Below are 24,572 nucleotides of genomic sequence, written 5' to 3'. Positions count from 1 at the left end.
CGAATTTGCCCAAATCTTTTCGGACATTTCTTTATTTCTTCCTCATACCGACAAAGAGCATAAAAAAGCAAATCGAACCAAGAGGGAGAGAAAGAGAGAGAGAGAGAGAGAGAGAGAGAGAGAGAGAGAGAGAGAAATAAAAAGGGAGAAAAAGAGGTACCTATTATTCGCTTTACTTCGTTACTTCCATTTATATTACTTCTTTTGGCGTCAGCCCTTTCCGACTATTACTGCTTATGTCTCCGCAAGTTCTATAAGCACTACTTTGCAATTTCTACTATCAGGATTATTTTCATTTCGAGTTTCTTTTTTTCCTTTTTTCTTTATTTTCATAAATTTTCTACGAGTGGAGAGAAGAGTTTGAATTACATTCACAGTATCCACATTCTACTGAAAATCAGGATCGATAGTGATTATTAGACGTTCTTCGTGCAAATTTTGTTCAAAAGTATTAGGTACGTCGAAGATTTATTTGCGAACACGATTATGCGTCGGGTTGCGTCTTACCGTTCAGGCGCGAATTGCCAGCGGACACATTCATCTGTGAGAGAAAATGTATAGTACTAGCTTGTATTCAAAGATGGTGCCACTAGCACGAGCTACGCGATTCCGGTCGTATTCATGCGAGAATCATTGTTTGATATACAAGTATGTATTCATATATGTATACATAGAGACGCATGCTATCAAGAATGGTATTACATAAGTACGTATATACCTAAATACATGCATCCTTACCTTTTTAAGCCATTTTATTCATAAATGCATAGTAATAGAATAATTATAATCAATACTTCTCGCCAATAAGGGACAAAGTTCCTACAACACGCCATGAGCCGATCTGCGAAAAATTGAAAAAAGCTTTTCTTAGAATCGAAACGTTCGCCCTTTTCTTTCCAATTCGTATGCAAGTTGATCGCCATCGGCTCCGTTATTTATACGATAAAAATACTAGAGAAGACTTTACAGAACAAGTTTAATATCGAGGATTTAATGACGCAGCGCGAAAACCGTTTCTTGATGCGGCATCTCTTACCTTTTTAATGGTTGTTCGCACGTGATTCGGCCTCCAATGAAACGACGACAGTGATAGACATACGGACGGTTCTGATTAATGATATTTCACTATGGTTGCCGCGTTCAGTGGCAGACACACTGACTACCACTATTACGACCAGCTCTTGCAAGCAACCCTTCTTCGGAACGAGAGAAAGTCATTAGGTCGTCCCTATACAAAGGTCTTAAGAAGAACTTCCCTTTAAGGGATGAGCATCATTAACTACGCAATCCGTCGTGTTCAGGGAGCCTTAACCCTTTAACCGGGGAGCTCGTTTACCGAAAGCGCACATGCACGTGCCATGGCAAACTTGCAGAGATGAGTTAACTCGTTATGTCTGTAGTAAATGCGAAATGTCATAATTTGTATATCTTATATGATTATTAAACAATAGGGAACTCAAAAATAGATGTTCTTCGATAAATAAGCGAACAATGTAAAAGAAAATTAATTTTATTGAATAGTATGATATAACTGAATAATGTTATTTCACAGGCGGATTTGATTCCTTTTCATTGATTCTTTTTCATTTTCTCAGAATTTGTTTGCATCCAACATAGCTTATACCTACGAGTTACATTCATTTTGGATGCTAAGTGTGTAATCTGAGAAATGCCTTTCGGAGTAATTAATTGACGATTAATTAAAGTTGTAGATTCTTATGGGCTCCTAATGAAATGAAAGCGTAAATTACGCGCAATAGTTTTTTCAATATATTCTGCTAAAGAGTATATTTTATCTAACTTTTCACCGCCTCGTTAGTTAGTTTATTCACGTAGAATTCATGTAGATAATATACGAAATGTATAAAAATATTTTTGTATAATATTTTTTTAGCCCGTTTCTTGATGCTTTAAGGTGCAATTTGATTATTACTTGCGGCCACTCCTTCCCCTCCATATTTGTTATAGTTATAGAAATAGATATTAACGTAATCTGATTTATAGACCGATGTGTATACAATAAAAAATATATTACTCATTATTTTGATACATGTAAGAATTCATTTTTAATCACTATCTTCTCGTTAACTAGACGTTAATAATGAAAAATCTTGAACAATAAGTAAATATCTATTTCTTTTTAGAGCACGGTTCTATAGCAAAGCTGACGATGAACGAATCTCAAGGTGTCTCTACGATATATCGTAAACACTTGTAATCTACTTCACGCTCTTTTGTTGCGGACAGTAACGTCTTCTCACAACGTTAACGGGGTTAGAATTCTGTTGAAGAGGTACATTCACGACACGTAAAGTCTGGTCCGAATAATGGTGGTAGTAGGTACTACATAGGATCGTTTCTAATGGTGTGGTCTAATTGATACGCTCGCTGAAAACGCGAGTCACAAAGTCAAACGTGCTTTACTGAACGATCTTCAAAATCCCTTTGATCTACCGAGTTTCTCGTGAACGAGCCTAAACCGCCTTCCCTCAGAATTGTCTAAAGACGAGAAAGGATAGAGGGAAAGCTCTAGGTCCTCTCCCTTCTCCTCCTTTTCCTCCTCTTTCCACTCTTCTCTCTGTCTCAGCAAGAAGCGCGGTCTTTGTGTTTGGAAAGACATCCCTCTGTCACTCTCAGATAGCGCGATTCACTTCTCTAAAGCTTCGGAGTTTGTTTTAAAGTTTTGTCGAAAGGCAACATGGCAAGTGACGTGCGTACGACGAGCGAACGTGAAGATTACGAATACCGATGAGGGAGAAAAACGAAGACAGAGAGAGAGAGAGAGAGAGAGAGAGAGAGAGAGAGAGAGAGAGAGAGAGAGAGAGAGAGAGAGAGAGAGAGAGAGAGAAAGAGAGAGAGAGAGAGGAGAAAAAAGGAGAACTAAAAATAGAAGAAAGAATGAAGATTGTAGCCACTAGTCCAGTATCTTTCCACATCACATTTAGTGACTATTTTATTATCAAAAATGCACCTCTATTTCTTGTAAAATGAATACAAATGTTTGTTGTCCGTCCAACATATAGAGAATTAGAAGACGTAACTTGGTTCGAGATCTCGTCTATGAGCTCGCCGACGCATTTCTCCACCTATTCTTGCCTCCCATGCGCGATATTACATTAGTAGACACCATACCGAGGGAGCTTTTACCCTTCCTCGTTGGCCTTGCACCTCCTCGCACCGACCGCGCCCACCATAGCCGCGAACGCCGTTCAAACACCTGCAAGTGTTTGCTTAGGACGCCGGAGCAAGCGCTCTAATTGACTGGTTTCAACTTATTAGTGTGTCTGTAGCGCATTTTAAAACTGGATTAACCATACGCGCGAGATCCACGCTTCTAATTCGAGAGGCATCCGCGAGAAGTAATCTTATTGTCGAATTTATCTTCGTCTTCATTAAAATGATTTTCGAAAGGTTCTATTGGGAATGGTAAAGCTAGTTTAGCTTAGCGTTGTAATTAGAATAACTTTGTCAAATTCTTCAAATATTTGCACATGGAAGGAGATTTTCTAATACCTACATAGCCCTGTAAACAAAGCACGAATTTCAAGAACGATCGTAACATTTATTTCCTTTCTTCTTTCTGTCTGTTTTTTTCGGTAGGCGCGTTACTTATTTTCTAAAAGCCACGTTCGAATCCTTTATTGGGTGCGAAATGCTGCAGGGTAGACGGTTTGTGTGTACACACGGAGGCCGAGTGGAGACTCTCAATCAGACGTTGAGTCGAAGCGCGCGTTACGCGAACGAAATCCATCAATCAATTCAATTAACTAATTGCCCCCTGGTCCCGATGCTTTGCTCAAACGCCCCTCCTCTTCCGGTACTTTCCTTTCCTCGTGTCTCTCGGATTCACGATTTGTCGGATGACGCGGCGAACCTCGCGCCCAACGAACCGATTCCTTTTCCCATCCTTCAAATCCTCATGCCAAAATTTTTCCACGTCACTCCTTCATTAGGTCTTCATCGATTTTCTAAACAGAGGCGGATCATTATAGAAAAAATTCAAAAAGTCGATAAAAATATTACTATGAAAATTAGATATCAGCATTTTTCAAATATATAAAATAACAACGAAAAGATTTTAAAAGCAATTTACATTTATTTCAAATTCTTAACAAACGACATTAAAATTAGGTCGTTAGGGTTCTCAAATTCGTGATCACCCACTATCCCTAGGGATTTGCTTGACAATCATAAGACCTTTACTGGTTGTATGGATTTCTCTCGCTACCCACGAGATACGACCTTTGATTTACAAATTGCCGCAACTCGTGTCTCTACTTTTTCGAATGAAAATAACACGCCCGTTTTATAAATTGAAGAATAACGTTTACTCGAATCATCCGTTCTTATATTGCTTTTTCATTATATGAAAGTACGCTCTTCTGTGACGTACCTTCCAGCAATTCGTATTTCGAATTAAGTATCATTCAAATTAAAATTCAAAATAAGTCATTAAGAGAGACCTAAGTTAAAAGAGAGAGAAAAAATGAGAGCTGGCATTTTTTATAAAAGCAATAACAGCTTCATCGGATAGTCTTTGGTACGTTCAACAGAACGGACCAAGCGTATAAGGTGATGCAACGAGCGAACGATTTGTGGTTGCGTCGATAAAAATTTCATCGATGTTCTTACTATTGGCTTAGAAAGACGACGATGTCATAATAGATATTCTCCTTTTTATATTAGTCGTCAAATCAACTATATCTGCTGAAATTTTTAGAATCATATTTTAAAAATGAAAATGTATTTTTCATTAAAATAACTACATAGCGGCTTTAAAACAGAAAATAATAGAGAAAATCTTACTCTATTAACTTCTGTCAGATCATTGGACAGAGTAATCTTTCTGGATTATTCGTGCTTTTTTAAAACGTATATAATCGTTCCATCGTTATTTAAAATATGATTCTCTGCGAAAGTTAGAAGACAGGAGTAATTAAAAGACCTTATCAAAGATTTCTCAAATTTGCTTAATTTCAAGGCATTTTAAAAATATTTATTTATTTATAAAATATTTATCCTCGTTCTTCGTCCTCGTTTCCATTATTTCGTCCGTTGTTTTACAAACAGGACACGTTAATAGATGTGTTCTGGCTTTTTCTCTTTACCGGTAAGCATAAGACAATAAGAAACATTCTTCAACATACCTTACCAACGCAATTATGTGTATTTTCTATCTGGACACGTAATCATCCGTTTCTAGGCATATAAAAGGATGCATTCACTATACATATTTGTTATGCGAACTTGCTATGCGTTTATTTATACCAAGTATGCATTTCCATTCTGAATTATGCAAATGCCATAGTCCAAAGCGTAAGCAAAAGATATGTTAATTACGATAGCTTATCGTTCAGTTTAGGTTAGAACGGCTCGTCTAGTACGTGTCGTCGTTCGGGGATACCAAGAAGTCCCTGAACGGTGATTGACAGCTCCCTGACGGTCCATCGGGAACGTCGTCAGGAGTAGACGAGCGTGACTGCGACAAATTCGGATCTAGAGATTCCTTTCTTACCTACCGCGAATACCGATGCCGATGGCGAGACGCTAAGACGCTCCTAGGAGAAAGCGCTGCGTTATTTGATCTCTGCGAATAACGATTCTATCTATTCGATCATTATAGATTTTCTTTGTAGTTTCCGTCTCAAGAAGTAACGCTACGTTAACGTTGCGCAAATATCGATGCGTTTAATTCGTTCTTTTCGTACCTTTCACTCTAGTACTTCAAGAGAATACATATTTCTTGAGAAAAACTTAAAATGCAAATAATAATCCATTATTGTGACTATTATCGTAGTCATCGTATGCATTACAACGAGTTCGTAGTTGATTCAATATTGTTTCTTCGCATTCATCGAGTTTCGTTCATCGAGAAAAACAACGATCGTTCGTGCGTGCGAAAGATCTCGATAGATTCCTCTTTGTCGGATTTTCGAATGTCTACTAATGATTTTGTCGGCAGGAAATTCTAGGCCAGAATCGATCCAATTTTAACGATTGTCCATATTGCTTGCATATGAGAATATAATTAATTTCTTTCAGTCGAATTACTTAATCGAACAATGAATTCACTTTTGTCAAGACTTTTTTATCGTCCATGAATTCTATCAGCTTTTAAAATTCATATTTTTCCATTTAAGTATGTATACATTTATTACAGGTAAATAATCTCTAATACAAACAATTATTGTCGAAATTAGTCGAGTACAGATTTGTCCTGCAAAATATTACACAGAAATTCGCGCATTGATTCCGTAGTACTTTTAATAAATCATTTCTTTCATTCCTAATCTTTTAAGTATCATATTATACGGTTTGCCCCTTCAAAGTGAAAGAATTCAAATCGAATTACCGATAAGAACATTCAAGAAATGATTACTAAAAGATAAAGGCGAAAATAAATCAGTCGAGGAAGACGCTACGCGGATTGTAATCCGCACGCACGTGCGATCGGACTTAGTGGTAGCCATTGGCTCTTCAGTAGTGTAGGCGAGTAGGTGGTCGGCCTTTTTCCTGCTTGCTCGCACGAGCAGGCGAGCCGACCGCGTCCGAAGGCGGGTATGCGTTCCTTCGATGGCAGCAACGGCGGCGGCAACGGCGGCGGCAACGGCGGCGGCGGCGGCGGCGGCGGCGGCGGCGGCGGCGGCGGCAACGGCGGCGGCGACGGCGGCGGCGACGGCGGCATCGGCGGCAGCAGCAGCAGCAGCAGCAGCAGCAGCAGCAGCAGCGGTGGCCCTCTCGCTCGCGAAAGCGCAAGCGCGAGCTTCTTCTTCGCGTCCCCGCCGCACGGCCGCCACCGCCGCCACCACCGCTGACGACCCGGTTGCGTCCCGCTACCACCGCACCACCACTACGTCGGCGGCGGCCCCCTCCCCACCCGACGCCCCTTCCCCCGCCCCGCGCCGAGAGCGCAGTGTCGCGTCGAACCTCTCGCAGAGCGCGTCGCACGTCCGAGTACCGGCCGCCGCCCGTCATCAGTAGTTGCCATACCGCGCAGCCACGTAACCTCTCACCTTCTCCTTAGTTTTTAGTAGTCAGTAGTAGGGGAGAGTGTGGAGAGAGAGAGAGAGAGAGAGAGAGAGAGAGAGAGAGAGCAAAAGGGAGAGAGAGAGAGAGAAAGAGAGAGAGAAAGAGAGAGAGAGAAAGAGAGAATACGCGCGCGAGAGAAAGTGAAGAACGTGTTGAAAGAAAAAAATTGAGAGAAGATCAAGAAGAAGAAGAAGAAGAAGAGAAAGAAGAGAGAAAGGAAGGAAAAAAGAAAGAAGACATCTACGTTTTCCTCATCGTAAACCGTCCTTCTCATCGTCGCCGTCGTTATCGTCGCGCCCGTCGTCTTCGTCTCTACGTCCTCGTCCTCGTCGTCGTCGTTGTCGTTGTCGTTGTCGTTGTCGTTGTCGTTGTCGTTGTCGTCAACCGGCTTGACGCAACCACTCGGAGTAGTTTATCATTTCGTACACGAGTACGAGACGTACGTGCGTTTCGTTCGTACGTTTCGTCATCGTCGTCGTCCTCGTTGTTCTCGTAGTACTTCGAGGGAGCACGTCGCGCGAGAGGAACACGACGCGAGATACGGAAAACAAGACTTCGTGTGATTATCGTTCATCTTTCTCCTTCTTTCGCAACGACACGAGTCAGTGGTAAATCAACGACGAGGAGAGAAGCAGAAGATACTCTCGTCGTCGTTGAAGAAGGTGACGTTCTTCTTTGTCGTCAGAAAAGGAGCAAACAGCAGGTTCTCTCTCTCACCGTCGGCCAACACGAGCACGAGGAAGATCGTTGTCGTAAACGGAAGAACAACGACGACGACGACGTCCTGCCGTCGCACGAGGACTAATCAAGCAGAATCACTTTCCGAACGACGGCTCTCTCTTAATAGTCGTGCTTTTTTCGTTTTATCCGTGATCCTCGGGAAGAGGCGAGAGCGTTGCGACGACGACGAGCCGTGCGCCGCGCGCCATTATGGAATCTCAGAATCAGGAGATCGTGGCGAGCGGCTCGCCCGCTGAGGTGCCCAACGATCCAGGGTACATATCTTCATGCTTCTGCAAAATCGATCGTCCACCTACATCCACCAGCAATGTTTATAATAGCACCGACCGAAAGGACGGGTTGCTTCCTTGTGAAAAGTAACGCGACGATAATTTCACTTGTGTTTATATATCGCGCGAGTGTTCCTTAGAGAAAATCGCATATCGTTACGTCAATCCTTTTAGTTTCTATCGTCTGCCGGCGTTCCGGATGATAATCGTGCGCGTCGTGCCTTCTACCTGCTGTTATTCCTGTTTGTTGATGCTTTTGTTTATATATGTACTTTTCAATACGGCAGTATATATACGTATATATATATAATATATAATATATAATATATAATATCTAGCGTACAGTATATATATACAGTATATATACAGTATATATATATACAGTATATGTATATATATATACTGTATATATACTGTATATATATATGTATATATATATGTCAATACTGCTATTTATTATTATTGTTATTGTTGTTGTTGTTGTTGTCGTTGTCATTGTTGTCATTCGGTGGAGCAGGCGCGCGTGGTGTTTGTTTGCCGGGCGCGTAATATGCGTGTCACGGTAGTGTGCTCTCTATCCTCGGACCGGTGGCGCCTTCTTTCAAGCGCGTTCGGCATTCCCCTGCGTCCCCTTACCCCTCGCCAAAGACATCCCCTTTGGTCCGCGTGGAACGCGCGAAAGAGAGCGAAAAAAGGATAAATGAATGGGATGATCCGAGAGAAACTTGAAGGGGAATAGTTTGCCGCCAAGCAAAGGTCTCATTCTTTTTTCTTCTCCGTTCTTTTACATCGCTGTGTGATTCCTTCTCGTCCAGAATGATTTAAACGGATATACGGGTTGATTGCTTTCGCTAAGAAATTGAAAATGCATCGAAACAGCTAGCAAAGCCGTTTTCGTTGTCTCGTCATCGTTTTCATCGTCGTCGTGATCGTCGTCGCCGTCGTCATCGTCATCGTCATCGTCGGAGATGACGCGCGTCTGTCACGTGGTGTTCCGATTCTTTTGCTCGGATTACGTGGGTTGCTGACCATGTGACCTACAAAGAAAAACGGGGGTAGTTCGTGTCATTCCTTATCGTAACGTGACGCGTCGATAAAAATAACACGCGAAGAATCTCCGTTCGTTTCCGACCGTTACTTATCTTCACATATAAAAAATGATCGATTTAGCGTGATCTATTTAACACGAGAAATTCAAAAGTGATTTCTTCGTCGTCGTGTTTATCTCCTCCAAAATGGCACACGTTTACCGGATTACCGCGTAAAAGTATTAGAACGGAGACGCCTAGAAGCGCTTTAGTGGGAACGAAGGAGAGAGCGTAGAGGAGCAGAAACGGAAGAAGGGAGAGGAGGAGGATAGACGGAAAAGCGCGTGGGTGGGAGTTCACAACGAGGCTGTCGTGCCTCAGAAAATCGATGTTCGAACGCGCTACCACGTGATTACGACCATTATGCGAGAGAGCGTTATCTTCGTTAGCATCTACGCGACGAGCGCGAGATTTTACGTATTTAATTATGATAACGACGAGTAGATTAGCGTCGTGTAAAAATTCTTAGAGGAAGAAGGAAGATTTTTTTTCTTCCACTTCCACTGGTCGTTGGTTCGCTTCCGCACTAATGACGTATAGCATACATACTATATTATCGTTATAAATGATTAGAGATTGCATGTGCGCGCGCTCGCTCGAAAAGATATTTCGAAGTGGAAGCACATTGGGAAACTTGATCCATAATAGACCGATTTTCATGAATTTTGATTATTCCATCTGCGTATGTGATATGAAAATCGATCTTATCTTCGTTAAATTGGAATGTCGTTTACGATCTTGCGGATAACGTACATGCTTCTCCATTGTCATCCTCGTTCTCTTCGTCGTTACGTTGTATTAGACACGACCGATGAATGGATTCTGTTCACGCGTATCTATCGATCAATTTAGCCGCGATGAGAGTGTATAATTCACGAATGGCAGTCGATGCTTTTATTCGAAATGTTCTCATTTCATACAAACTTAATGGATCAGGTACCTTACTGCGCTGGCGGCAAACCGTAATTAAACGATAAATTCGAATTTCCCTCGTTTTTTTTCCCGATCGACAATATCGATGCGTGGATGGGCTTAAGTGTGTCCGGAAGTAATGGGAACAGGGGGAGCCTCGGATTAAAGCAGGAAGCGCGCTCGTTTGTGACGGAAGTCGTGTTCTGAAATTTTTTTACTTAAGATTGCGCACCGTATCGAGATCGAGAAGAGTTCTTATATAAAAAAAAAAAAATTGCAAAGAGGAAAAGGAAAAGCAAAAAATCGTTCGTGAGTTTTTCGGTTGTTGGTTGATGTGTGGTGACACCTGTCGTCGAGAAACGGAGACTGCGCAGAGGGTTAAGAAATACCGGAAGTTACCCTCTGCCGGCAGTTACCCCGTCTTCTCTTTCTCCGTCTTCGTCTTTCAACATCGAAGATTGGCTGATGGCGATGCTGATGGAATCATCTTTTTTTTTTTCTAGGAAAATGTTCATCGGTGGTCTATCATGGCAGACCAGTCCAGGTGAGCATTATTTAACGTTAATTAATTCCCCACATTCAAGTAATTAATTCATATGCATTAAGATCTCAACTAACGCACGAAATTCGAACGAATTAATTCAAATTGTCCAACATTGCGTTTTTCAAATCAAACAAAACGTGCTTAAATTTTTCGTATTATTTTCAAAGCGAATTCATCAATCGCAATGCAGTATAATGAAAAATTATCATTGAAGAAAGTCGTAGAGTATCTTGACAGCATCTTCCTAGAAATACCGTATAAAAGAAGATTAACGAGGACAATCGATTACCGTATAAGCATGACCGTGTGCGTATATCGCGTGATTATGAAAAATTACTGGGTGACACAAGATGGACTTGAGTAACGCTTTGTTGAGCGTGCCTACGCCGGCGAATCAAACGTCCATCACCCGTCACGACAAAAAAACTCTCTCCTATCTCTCTTTCGTTTCCTCTTTTTCTCTCTTTTTATCCTTTACTTTTTATAAACAATGCCGGTTACATGTGTACGGAACTAATATTTATGCGAGGTTGCTCGATGTAAAATATTAGTTATTGACAAATACGGTAAGATATGAAGAGACGGTCAATATCCAATAGACAAGTAAATATCATCAATTACAATCCTAATCATTATACTGGAGACCTTCCAGTATACGCGTACATCCGCAATGTGTTTATTCAAATGATTTAATAGTTTATTTCGATCCAATATGGATATTATAACCATTACTCTTCGACGATTTCTATAGTCCATGTTTGTCACAGAATCTAGAATGAAGATGATCAAAAATATTTGAGTAAGCCATCCTATTTTCTCCATATGAGGTTCACTACAATATCTAATCAGGTCGGACACGCTTCGAGTGCTCTAGACAATTTAATGATATCCGATCCTTGTATTTCGCTCGCGCTAGCACAATATGAAGTACTTTCTCTTAACGATGTACCTACTTATATCTCGTATATAATACGCTTTCAATCGATTATGCACGTGTCAGCGTCTAGCGTTTGTTTTACAAAAAAAATCTTGCCAAAGGATATAAAATGAGTCGAAGATTGTCTCTTTCTCTTTTTTTCTGTTTGTCTTGTCTCTCTTTCTCTCTATCTATCTATCTGCCTGTCTATCTATCTATCTATCTATCTATCTATCTATCTATCTATCTACCTACCTATCTATCTATCTATCTATTTATCTATCTATCTATCTATCTATCTATCTATCTCTCTATGTATCTATTTATCTATCTACCTATCTCTTTCTCTCTTGTGGAAAAGAATAAAAGAGAAACAAAGGCGGAATAGGCTCATTAGCGTTATTTGCCGTCGTTATGTAAGCCGTTACTCCACCTTCCTTTCGTCTTGTTCTCTTGCTCTACTGGACTTGTTTTTTCTTCCTCTCTTCTTCTTTTCCTTATGCTCTGTCTCTCTTTTTCTCTCGGTAGTCTTCTTCCGTGAGTTAAGACGATGGCAAGCGACAGAAGAAACGCTGGCAGGAAGACCCGTTTCTTTTGCTTTTCACGGCGTGTCCAGCCTCTTATTGAGGTAAGCGCAGAGAAGGAGGAAGGAGAAGGAGGAAACTACAAGAGAAGAGAGAGGAGCTCAAGGAAGAGACTTTAAGGTGCAGAGAGCAGAGCGTTTCGTTCCTCGTTCGCTTTATACTCGCTTTACTCGACGACTGATTTAAGGTTGCCGAGTAATTCACCAGTTGGCATCGACGATCACAGAGTCGCTTTATCCGAGCCTCTTATGTACCAAATTTGCGGCATCGAACACAAATTGTTGTTACGCCAACTTTTTTTCTTTCTTTCTCTGTATCTCTTTCCTTCTCTCAATCTTTTTCTCAGTTCTTGATTTTTCTATCTCTACTCCCTCGATCTTCGCCTCTATTCGATTTCTATAGATAAATTTTTATATTGTCTCTACATTTTTTAATTCTATTTCTAATCTTCATTTATAGCCTATTATAATTATTATATATTTAAAAAAAATTTTTTATTTATTAGTTTCATATTTATTAAAGCAAAATGAAAAAGTAATTTAATTAGCAGAATTTTGTTGGAGTATAAAGACAGTATTTTATTTCATTTTTAAAATAAAAAACACGTAAGAATCTCTACAGTAAGCCAGTTACGGACTGTTATCCATTCGACTTGTCTCTTAAGTTTCTTTTTCTTTTCTCTTTCTTTGCTGCTTATCGTTTGCCGCAAATGGACTTAAATCCATGGTATATTTACTCCTTACAACCTTTACGAAGAACACTACTTTAACCTTTTCTACTTTTAAATGCCACGTTTTACATTCGTAGCGGGAAGCGTTCGATTTTATCGCTGAGAGAGTTTCATTTCTCGATATGCATTCGTTCTTCCGTGTTTTTGTGTTTCTTCTTTTTATTCTAGATTTTCTTTTCATCATCTTTTCGAGATATTCGAGGAAAATTTATCGTAAAGAAATGAAATTTTAAATAAAATACTTTCAATAAAAGCTTTAAATAAAATATTTGTAATTTTCACTTCGAATTGGATAGATATATTCTAGCAACGCAAACTGATTAACTTGAATACCAGAACATTTTCATGAACGATGGAAAGGTGTCACAGACGAATTCATACGATTTTTGAGTGTTATACGTGAAAGGAATCGTCTGAGTAAATACCTGATGCGGGTATCGACAAAAATTGAATTGTAATTAAATGGTTGAATATTCGAGTTTATACTGAATGTTAAATAAACAAGGTGCATATCCGGTAACGCACACTCTGTAATTGGTTTTAGCGACGAACGATTATGCTGAGCGAGAAGTGAACGGTAAGGATGTTTGCACACTGTCGACCAGTCGCCGACGATCAGATCGACAAATTATCAAAATTCAGAAAATTAGGCAACGTGCATTGTTCGTTTTTTCGTGGTTGACCAAGTCTATACTTACCTGTATTATGGATCTAGTGGTCACCGATGACCAGATTGACGAACAGCCAGAAAACTAAACTAAATACGACGACCAAACGAGTCGTATATCGCTCATTTTTTCTTGATCACTGACTTTTCATCAGCTAATCGGTACGATCAAATGCAGACACGATTATATACATTCCTTTGAATCTAATGATCGTTTATCGGCTACATCTGGTTGCTGGCGACTGGTTGACAGTGTGCATGTAGCTTAATAGTTTCCGAATTTGGTACATGTGATATGCATGCTGAATAATTAAGGAAATTAGAAAATCGTGTATCACCGCGAATCGATATAATCGACTCTAGAATGAAATTGCGCTGCAGGATTTTTGTTACTCGTTTAAATTACATTCGATGTAAAAGGTATAGATATATGAATTTTCACGCTTGAAATACTCGTAAGTATTTTATCATTTACATCGATAAATAAGAGACATTTGTGATAGTCATTAACTACAGCTACGCATAAATTTTAATCGAATTTGGCACATCCTATTTGACAGGATTAAAAAGCGATATTCCGATGCAGTTAATATTCTCGTTCGAACTTAAGAAATGCTATGCATCAAACAATGGCTTATATTGGCTTTCCTATGTATGCATGAAGAACGACTTACCTCATCTAAATCTTTCAATTTTTTGGAACAATGGCCTGAAACCTTGGGATGGTTTACAGACAAATTGTTAAAATATACGAAACATTGTGACACAAGCTACATGACGAGTGAGTCCATTTAGAGTTAACTTTTATTGCTTTCAATGTCGGTTAGATATTATATCGTGTGAACAAAAGTATATTTGTACTATATGAGAAACGTTAGAGAACGTAATAGAAGATACTTTTGTTTTTCTTTCCATTGTTATTCAACTTAATATTCTTGCTATCGCTAATTAGTCTCAAACGCGATTCACGAGAAACGGATGTAACGTACTTTTTTCCGAGTTTTGGCGCTTCTCTCAATTATTTGTAAACGATGCAACGAGTTAAAGCCAGCTGGTTTAATTCTTGTGAGATGTTCCATGAGACGAACTGTTTTATACTTCACGAAGCGTGTTAGCAAATGCGTTGTACGTTCGTTCATTTTATTATTTCTTGTCTAAGCGATTTCGTCGATCATAGGAACCTCGAATATTCTTGCTGTTTATTTCTTCAAAAGTAAGATTAGAGGCGTAACGAGCAAAATCAATTTTCAAAAAACAACCAAAGCGAAAATTACCGATTACTCGATAAATTTCATAAATCCAAGAATATTGACCTCTAAGTTCATATCCTCATAATTATACGTAATAAATCTTAAGACCAAAGTGTTTTTTCGCTCCATTTTTCTAACGCAAGAACGTAGCCGCGTACTAATCTTATCCACGTCTAAGATTTTGCCACTAATCATATTTCAAGTAAAACGTTTAGCTTTCAGCGCTAGGTTAGTATCTTCGAACGTAAGCGTATGCGTTCATGAGATGAAGTAAGAGGACAGTAATTAGAATGAGCAAGAGAGAGAGAGGGGGGGGGAGAGGAAGAAAGAGAAAAGAAAGAGGGGAGTGCAAGAGAAAGAGATAGAGATAGAGAGGGAGAGAGAGAGAGAGAGAGAGAGAGAGAGAGAGCGAGCGAGAGAGACAGACGGAGAGACAGAGAGAGAGAAGCATTTTTTCTACTTTGTCGACATCGGCGTCGTCAACGTCGTCGTCGTGGTGTCTGATGCAATCGAGCGCAACAGATTCTCCTCCTCGTGTCTCTCGCTATTTTTAAACGTAATTGCACCCGGCCGTTTTAATGGGCGAGCGGGCATACAGACGAAGATGGTGTGAGAATAAGAGAGAAAAGAGAGAAAAAGAGAGAAGAGTACAGAGAAACTGCGAAAATTTGTCAGCGAGTCTTTTGGGATGCCACTGTTAACGAGCTATTCTGATGGAATGAAATTTTCACGAACTGTTTACATAAAATTCTCGGCCACCAAACGGTACATCCTCAATCGTGATAAATCTTTGGTTAATAATATTTTATGTATTGAGCGAACATTTAATTAGGTTAATTTAATTCTATGCCGTTGCATAATGTTCTTATTCATTAAATCTACAGAATGTAACCCTCACATCTTTTCGATGAAAAATTAACGCATTGCTGGACTAATTATCAGGCATTAAACGCGGAAAGTTATCATAATTCTCATGAAACGTCCATTAACATTTAACTACGCCATTCGCGTCTTCTCCTCGTCGTTATAAGCGGAGCAGTAATAACGTATTACGTATATGGGTTTGAATGCGTATTCTTCTTTTAATTCGATTCTAATTCCAGCCACTGAAGTATCGAAAGAATTCATACGGATTTAAGAGCATCCTTGAACGGACAATCTGCACGATTAAATTAAAGTCGAAAATGCTACGGATAAAGGGTACTTAAAGTACGCTGTCGCAGAAGATAGAGATGAGGAGAAATAAGGAAAGATGGTATAAGATTGGTCAACTGACCGAGGAATAATGGATCTACACTTGCTCCTTCTCTTTCTCTTTTTCTTTCTCTCTCACTCATTCTCTCTTTCTCTCGCACCACACGTTTCCTCGTTTCTCTTAGCGCTATGAAAAGGGGACTTTAATTACGCAAGTAGGTCGAAAGGGACGCCTAATTTATTTGCAGCGACATAGGTGACTGCCTGCGGCTCCCTCTGCGACCACCAGCTTGTTAGTGCAACGATATTTGTTAACATAAAACAGGGTGAACGACTCTTTTGTTACCTGTGTTCATTCCGCCTGCATAAGCACGTCTCTCATGCCACACGTTCTACTCCGCGACCTTTCTCTCTCTCTCTCTCTCTCTCTCTCTCTCTCTCTCTCTCTCTCTCTCTCTCTCCTTCCCTCTCTTTCAACTGTGCAGAATTAATTATTATAATTGTCTTTTGAACATTCCGAATTATTCCGTTTCCAAGTGCCTAGGAGTTGTTCCGTGACTCGTCCGTTTTTGCCGTAAACTATCTTTCTCTCTTTTTTCAAATCTTTTCAAACATTATTTATTTCAAAACTTTTCAACTTCAAAAGCAACCTATTGAGAGTGTTTCTATTACGTTCACGAGCCGACGTCAATGCGACGATTTACCGTTTTGTTAATCAAATTATTTTCCACGTACGGGTGAACCCGCATTTCCGGAAAATTTTCATCGCAGCTCTCAATTTGGTCAACTAAATTTTACTTGGATCGACAAATTTCTTCTTTCACTCACTCTCTCTTTCTCTCTCTCTCTCTCTCTCTCTCTCTCTCTCTCTCTCTCTCTCTCTCTTCCTCCCTCTCTCTTTTCCTTTTTCTATCTCTCTTGTTTTTCCCGTATTAGTCATGAACGAGCGAGCGCGGACATTGACGCTCTACACCGAATGCCTGTCATCAGAAACATTATTTACAGACGAGCGGAGTTCACAATTTAACTACTTGTTTTGATAAATGTTTTTCATCGAAAGCATCGATTTAAACGGAGATGTGGCGCGTGTTTCCGCTCTTAATTTCGTGGTGTATGGCTTGTGATCGCGAGCCGATGTGTTCATTCACTACTCACACATGGATATACATAACCACATACGATATATTTTCATAACGCTCCCGTACGTCGTGTCCACCAATAAAGAAAGAGAAAGAGAAAGAGAGAGAGGGGAGTGGGAGGGAGAGAGAAAGTGTGCGTGGGGTACTGAATAAGCGTGTACACTGTATACAGTAGCACCGTTCGCACGGCCAACGAACAGCTCTTATCTTTAGGCATCTTCCTTTACCGGCTCGTAGATCTCGAACAAGACTCGCCTTGTCTCGATGATACATACACCTATGTATATTTACGCTCTACCTAACTATCTAACACTCACTACCGCTAGTTCTCTATTACCCATATCGCGAGACCGTGTTACAATATGTTTGTAGATTTCGCTTGCTCCTTTTTTTCTTTCTCCTTTTCTGCTTCTTCTTTCATTAATGTGTTCTCGTTACCGCCAGATAAACCAAAACGTAGAGGGGATCAAAAAAATTCAATGATCGCCGGAAGTTCTCTGCATATATAAGATGTTTCTAACTATATACGCTTATTTCTATGATTTATTCATTATATTATATTATATAAAAAAAGATTTCAGAGAAAAAAGTTCACTGATTATTTGACAATTTTTTTAGATGAATTACTGATTATTTGGCATTTTTTTGAAATGAAAAGATTGTATAAAATTGTTGTCAACATAGTTATATTGAAGAAAGTTATCTAAAATTCTACACGAATTAAATAAGATTTCAAAAAAGAATTCGGGTAAATTGAGTCTGTATACTGAAATAGAAATTTCGAATTCGTATTCTTGACTTATTTTAATTAAACAAATTTAACTTTAGTTATTTCAATGAAAACAAAGTCGATGATGGTCCGTTTTCTTCTTAAATACATTCTTATTTATCTTGATTTGCATTTTTCATTATCTTTAATTTCTAGTTTCGATCATTGCGCACGTGTACAATGCGCAGCGCAGAAATAGCCCACTTTTCTATGAGAAATCGACGATATGCGATAGAGAGAAACTGGAACGGGCCACGAGTTTGACCTATGGGATCGATGATAACGATTCGGAGCGAGTTTATGTGTGTATAAATCAAGCTACGAACTTCGTAGAGATACGATTTCGATCGAATACAGAAAAGAAAGTAAAGAAATGGAATTTTTATTCTTATTTGTTTTGCACATAATACAGGTGTATATATTTATATTTAAAATTTTAATGACTTTCATCAATTCCATTTATGAACATGAAAAAATTGATATAAACCATATGATATATATATATATATTCTTATATAGATATTTAGTCTCTGATTTCACGAAACGTTTCACTGATGTTAATTAATGTGTGTGTGTGTGTGTACTTATCTCTTTTTCAAGCTTAATCCTGTCAAATACGTCATTACATTACACCTTTTTGTACATGTATCAGAAATCGTGTAAGATAGAATAACATTGGAAATCAAAAAGTGGAAAAAATATTTATATTACGTGTTGCTTGATAACACTTTTTATCAATAATTACTAAGCTGCATATAGTCTCCACAGCTGATTTCATATACGAATTTTAATTATTCAAGCAGAAAAGTCGAAGTAAACCATTCAAAAAAATTAGATATTCGGTATCAGATTCGATAAGATAATTCATCGAAAATGATTTAATTAAGCAAAGGATACAATACATTGCCTTTTTAAAGCGCTAGAAATTTGGACGGGCGCGTTATGCGAGATTTTTTTCGTTAGATACATTTTTACAACGATTCGAATATCGTAAACCGAGATAGAAGCTTGATTGGAAAACGTTCATTATCGTTGTTCCATATCGTTTTCGATGAAAAAAGGAACAAAAGAATACGATGGGTATATCACGTATCCAAAAATATTCGTGCGGTTTCGTAGCGATTTGTTGTTTCTTATTGTGACTTGCAGAGTTCAAATTTTGATGTGTATCATATACTACAGATATGCATCGGTCAATCGGTACACTTTAACTTGGTAGGTACTTTGATATATTATGAGAGCGTTTTAAATTTCAATTAAATCGAGTTTAATTCGAGCATGTTTTTGCTTTATGAATTTACATTTGAAATTTCAAAAGTTGCAGAAACATGTAAGATATATATAGCATTCGAAGAAGATTTTGAAGTGATTATTTTAATAAATAAAACTTTATGAAAATTTCTGTATATGCCTTCTTGTGCGCTTTTCTGAATACTTTCTCTACTTACTACTTTTTTTTCCTGATGTTGATGAACACGTTGCTAGGAGAAATCCGTCAAGAGGGAATACATGATGTCAAATTACCCTATAGCCAATGTACACTACGTCACTTTCATCACGTGATATCAGTTATGTCTTGTGATACGTCGTTTCGTTTTTAATCTAACCTAACTTTTAATAACAATTTTTATTTTGTCCCACTACCATCAGAGTTTTTCCTGTTTTCCTTCTATTTGGTAATGCTGATCTTGATTGTTGTTATTTCTCACATATATACAACAAAATTATTTCGACCATGCGTTTCGTTATTATTTATTACAGCGATATATACTCTATAACCAACAACGCTATAACCTTTCTTCTTCTAGCTGGTCTAAACATTCGGAATAAAAACAACGATAGATACTACAGCACATGAAAAATGTCAGTAGTCTAAGCTTTTTTCTAACACACACACACACACACACACACACACACACACACACACACACACACATATATTGAGAAAAATATATGTTACAAAATTTTAGAATTAGATTTCTAAAGACCATTATACATCCTTGATAATTGAATTTTTAATGATATCAAGTAAAATATGTCCATTACAAGCACTTTAAATCCTTCACTATATAAACATTGAAAAACAATTACATGTACATTATTAGATTTCACAAGCAGTTGTATTAAATACTGAAATTTTACTGCTGAACTAAAAATTGAAAACATTCGCAAAAATATTACAACGATATATAATAAAACTGTATATACAAAAAGACATACTGTTTTTTTTACGTGACCGGCATGAAATGTATTAACGAACGGGTTTCCCGTTTCACTGACACGTTGCGTGAATCGTTTGGATTCGCGATTTGATAAAGAAGTGGCGAGAGGAAAAGAAAGAGAGAATATAAAAACCGTATAGAAAAAATATTTGAAAAAAAAGTTTCGTAGGAACACGTGCAATGCGAGAACGTAGATAGATACGTATGTAGGTATATATCGCGAGGATTTCCTATATCGAAGCTTTATAGTTCACGATGGTAACAATGCGCCATCCTCTCTCTCTCTCTCTCTCTCTCTCTCTCTCTCTCTCTCTCTCTCTCTCTCTCTTTCTATCTATCTATCTATCTATCTATCTCTATCTATCTCTCTCTCTCTCTTTCTCTCTCCCTCTACGCTCGAATTCATTCAACGTTTCCAATTAAGAGGGTTAGTCCACTTTGCGTCGGCAGTGAGGTGTGACTATGCGCTGCGGATGTGACGTTCTCGCACGTTCTAGAACTTCAGTCGACTGAAACGCTTATTATCAAATGGGTACTCGCATTCGTTCGTCGTAAACGTGATTGTTGCGTATGATAAACTGTTCTACGTTATCAGTACTTAGGTCGGAGTTGATCGATTTCTCGATTGAAGAGAGGAAAGGGAAATAAAGAAGGGAAAGACATTCATATACCTTTAACGTTCCCCTTTTCATCGAAGACCAAGGGATCTCGATAATAGGAAAGTTCAGTTGTGCCACTTTTCATCTTTATTCATTCACGACACGCTTATCCACATTTTCCTTCTCCATTATCTTCGATCGCCATTCTACTTTGATTTTCTCTATCCCCTCCCGCTTTTTCCTCCTCTTTCTTGGAGACACGATCTTCTTAGCAGGCTTGTACTTACCTCAGACTATAACTTATTCTAACTGCCAATCAGCGTAAGAACTTATCATGTTACATACGATGCAGGAGCTATCTATATCTGACTACTTTTTATCATCATTACTGCTACCAAGGGAATTATTTAACATTTTTTAAAAATGTGTACTTTAGCACGTATATAAATTTTCGTATAAGACATCACATAAAATTTCTTTTTCTCTCTCTTATTTTTTCTCTTTCTTTCTCACGAACCTTTCAAAAGAAACTTTACATTTTCCTGATGTAAATTCCAAACAAATAAATAAATAAATAAATATATATATATATATACATGTTAGAGCCCAGAGAGAAGAGCCACTGCCAATGGCGTGAATGACGAGGTACGAGGGAAAATAGAGCCCATCGTCAACACTGATTCTAATTTAGATAGTCACGGTTAACCACACGCTGACAATAGGTTGTTCCGGATGATCTCGATAAGATTGCAAACACCGGGTGGCTATGAAACGCAGGTACGTGCGTTCGGCAAGATGCCTCTCAGAGAATAAGAGCAAAAGACAACGAGAAAGAGAGAAGCAGAGATATCCTCGATCACACCATATCTTGTTACAACATTGAATCGAAAACGGCTCGAGGGAGTCTTTTACGATCAATGAAACAATGCTTTTGTTTAAATGCTTTTGCCCGTTAATGACTTAACGTTTTTCATTCTTCTTTCATGTTCCAGCCTTATCTTCAATTCCATCAATAATTTTCTGTACTCGAATAAATAGGTATAATGAATGTACTTTAATTTTGCTTGCATCAAATAAACCTCTATGTATCACTAATGCCAGCGTGAGTAATGATTTTGATTTTTTGAAGCAGTTAGTCAGTTGCTAGAAGAGAGCCAATGAAAGTATTTAGTTCTTAATATATATATGTAGTATTGGTGATTTTAATAAAATAAAAGATTTATTGAAGAAAATTAACAAACGCTATACAGGAAAATGAAGAAAGTCTTAAGTTGCGTCTTAGTTGTTTCCTGTGTTTATTAGAACTGTCTTTTGTCGATCGTCACGTTCGCCTTCCCTCTTGTTCTTTTCTTCGAGAACCTAAGCCTCACTCTCGTGCACACGTATACACACATAAAAACACACATTTACATACACATATACATATAAACTCATTCATACTGAAATAAAGCTTCGGAAAACTCCTAAGTGGACCGATATGAGAACGATACACTTATACTGCTGACTCGCTCACATTTTACGCACGAAGTATCGATTAAAATTCTCGATACTATACGCGCGCGCACACACACACATGTATGTATATATATTTCGTTAATCAAGGAAAGTGTAATGTTATTTTCCTACTAACGATTACAATACGAATTCCGAACCATTTACTGAAACTCTTTTCTTCGATATCCGGTCGGCCCACATCATATATATATTATTATTCGAATAACTCTAATTTTTTTCAAGCGATTTGTCAATTTCAAGTAGCTCAAAAAGTGTATGTATTTAATTTTACTCGACAAGAATTGAAGTGATTTCAGATAAAAATAAAAATTATTGAATACTGAAAGATTAATGAAAGTTATTGTTTTCAAATCGGATTCGGATTTTGAACTACGAGAAGTTATTGAGGAGGAATAGGAAAAAGAAATAGTTCAGAAGGAACGAATTCCGTAGGTACACAGACAAAAGTAAGAGAAAAAGAAAAAGAAAGAAAAAGGAGAGAGAGGAAAAGAGAGAGTATATGGCATATGCGACGTATACCGATTGATTATGAAAAAACTGACTTCTCCAGAACATAACGGAGGTACACGTGGGAGCGGACAGGTCACCCAGTGTACTCTAGCATATATCGAGCCAGTTAGTCGAACAATAGTTACTTCTTAATGGATTCACCGTACTTGTCTATTACCTGCTTTGCTTCGTGCTTATATTTCCGTAGAATACACATACACACACACACACATGCCATTTATACGTGACACCATTGGCACGTGGCTATAACCACTCGTGAGCATTTCCAGGCCGACTATAGTCAGTAAAGGCCACCTTACCCCACAGTTACTCGATGTACGGCAATAAAACAACAAACTCGGCTCGCCAGCCGACCCTCTTTCTTTCTACGTAGCACAGATAACCACTGTACTATAGTTCGCAAGTTGGGGTGCAAAATCCGGGCTAAAGTGGGGGGGAGAGGAAACGACATATTGCTGACCTTGTCACGTTAGTGTGTTTCATAGTGATTAAAAAACGGTCATGGGGCAATTACAGTATAAAAGGTGAAATAAAAGAGATTATAAGAGTGAAAAAGAGAGAAAGAGAAGAAGAGAAAGGAGAGAGACAGAGAGACATAGTATACATACATATGTGTATATATATATCCATATATATATATATATATATATATATATATATATATATATATCCATATCCACACATATGGAATGTACTTTAAAGGGAAACTCGTGTTGCGGTCATCTCAATGAGACGTTGATTCGACACGCGAACAGTTACATATGTAGGTTCTTCCCTGAGTAGCTAATATATACATAGAATTTTTCTGTGATACTCATTAAGTAAATAAATATGTAATGGTATAGGTCATAGGATATGAGAGAAAGAAAGAAAAAGATAGAGAGAGAATACAAGATAGAGGACGTTAAATTACCGCTATTCTTACGGTGGTATTATCTGTCTTTCTGTAGAGAGAAACAGAAAGAGAAAGAAAGAGAGAGAAAAGAGAATTTCCTTCAAGCTATAGAGTAGAGGGAATCACTTATCTCGTACGTTTTACCGTATAGTACGTAGATAAGAAGACGGAGAAGAAGGAACGAGACACGCCTATCAATCGTAATCACGCTTCGCGGAGGATGAACGCGTCTCTCGTTATCGGGCTGTGCCAAGCTTAAAACGAAGCGACATCATCGACCTACCGAGAGGTCTGGTCTGTCTTACCTGAGTTCATCGAACCCTCTTCTTTTTCTTATCAAGAATTCACACTTGAGTGTATCAATGATCGATAAAACGACGACATATCGTCGTTATTTAGACATATTGAAGAATTTCTTGAAAAGGAATGAATTGTAAGTGATAATAAAGTATCTAAACGATATTACGATTAATTTCGATGATCTACGAATGAGTTACACAGCTTGGATTATTTAAAATATGGAAAGATAATTTGTCAAAAATTTTCTCGCAATCGGAGTTATTTCTCGATTTATTCGGTTCGCATTGAGATATGCAAAATATATTTTGATCGTTAAATTTTTGTTTTATCGAATGAAACCATATTTCATCCATGATTCACACATCAAAATATTTTTATATGTGATATTTAAATTTATACTTTAATAATAAACCACGACTACTTTCCCAAAATTTCTACATGGATAAAATGTAAATTTATTTTAGAAATATATGTAAATATTTCGATGCTATTGAGTCTGCCAATCGTACTTATAAGGTTCAACTCTTTTGGCATTTGTCAATGCCATAACTTGTCCAAAAATAGCAGTTTATTCTTGAGGTATATTCACCGACACTTCACACCAAAATTAATCACATGAAACTAAATTGGGCTTGAGACGATTCTTAAGGCTACTGATCATCTCTAATAGATTTATCATAGTTTACGCCAACAAAGAAT

At 38.3% G+C, this 24,572-nt stretch overlaps 1 protein-coding gene across 7 annotated transcripts in view; it reads left to right on the top strand.

Annotated features, from left to right (window-relative positions):
- The first annotated feature begins 6,921 nt into the window (after positions 1-6,921).
- LOC122632890 (RNA-binding protein Musashi homolog Rbp6) overlaps positions 6,922-24,572 on the top strand; it is a 583,922-nt gene continuing 566,271 nt past the window's right edge. For 6 of the 7 annotated variants that reach the window (XR_006327969.1, XM_043820201.1, XM_043820219.1 and 3 more), the window contains exons 1-2: positions 6,922-8,126; positions 10,543-10,583. Coding sequence is in view for 6 of the 7 variants with exons in the window: in XM_043820201.1 (XP_043676136.1) it covers positions 7,960-8,126; positions 10,543-10,583 (208 nt within the window). In the remaining variant the exon portion in view is untranslated. The remainder of the gene's footprint in view (positions 8,127-10,542; positions 10,584-24,572) is intronic. The other variant, XM_043820192.1, reaches the window with a different exon arrangement.

This window comes from Vespula pensylvanica, chromosome 1 (genome assembly GCF_014466175.1).
Source record: "Vespula pensylvanica isolate Volc-1 chromosome 1, ASM1446617v1, whole genome shotgun sequence".
Classification (NCBI taxonomy): domain Eukaryota; kingdom Metazoa; phylum Arthropoda; class Insecta; order Hymenoptera; family Vespidae; genus Vespula; species Vespula pensylvanica.
This window is presented reverse-complemented; position numbering and strand designations above follow the sequence as displayed.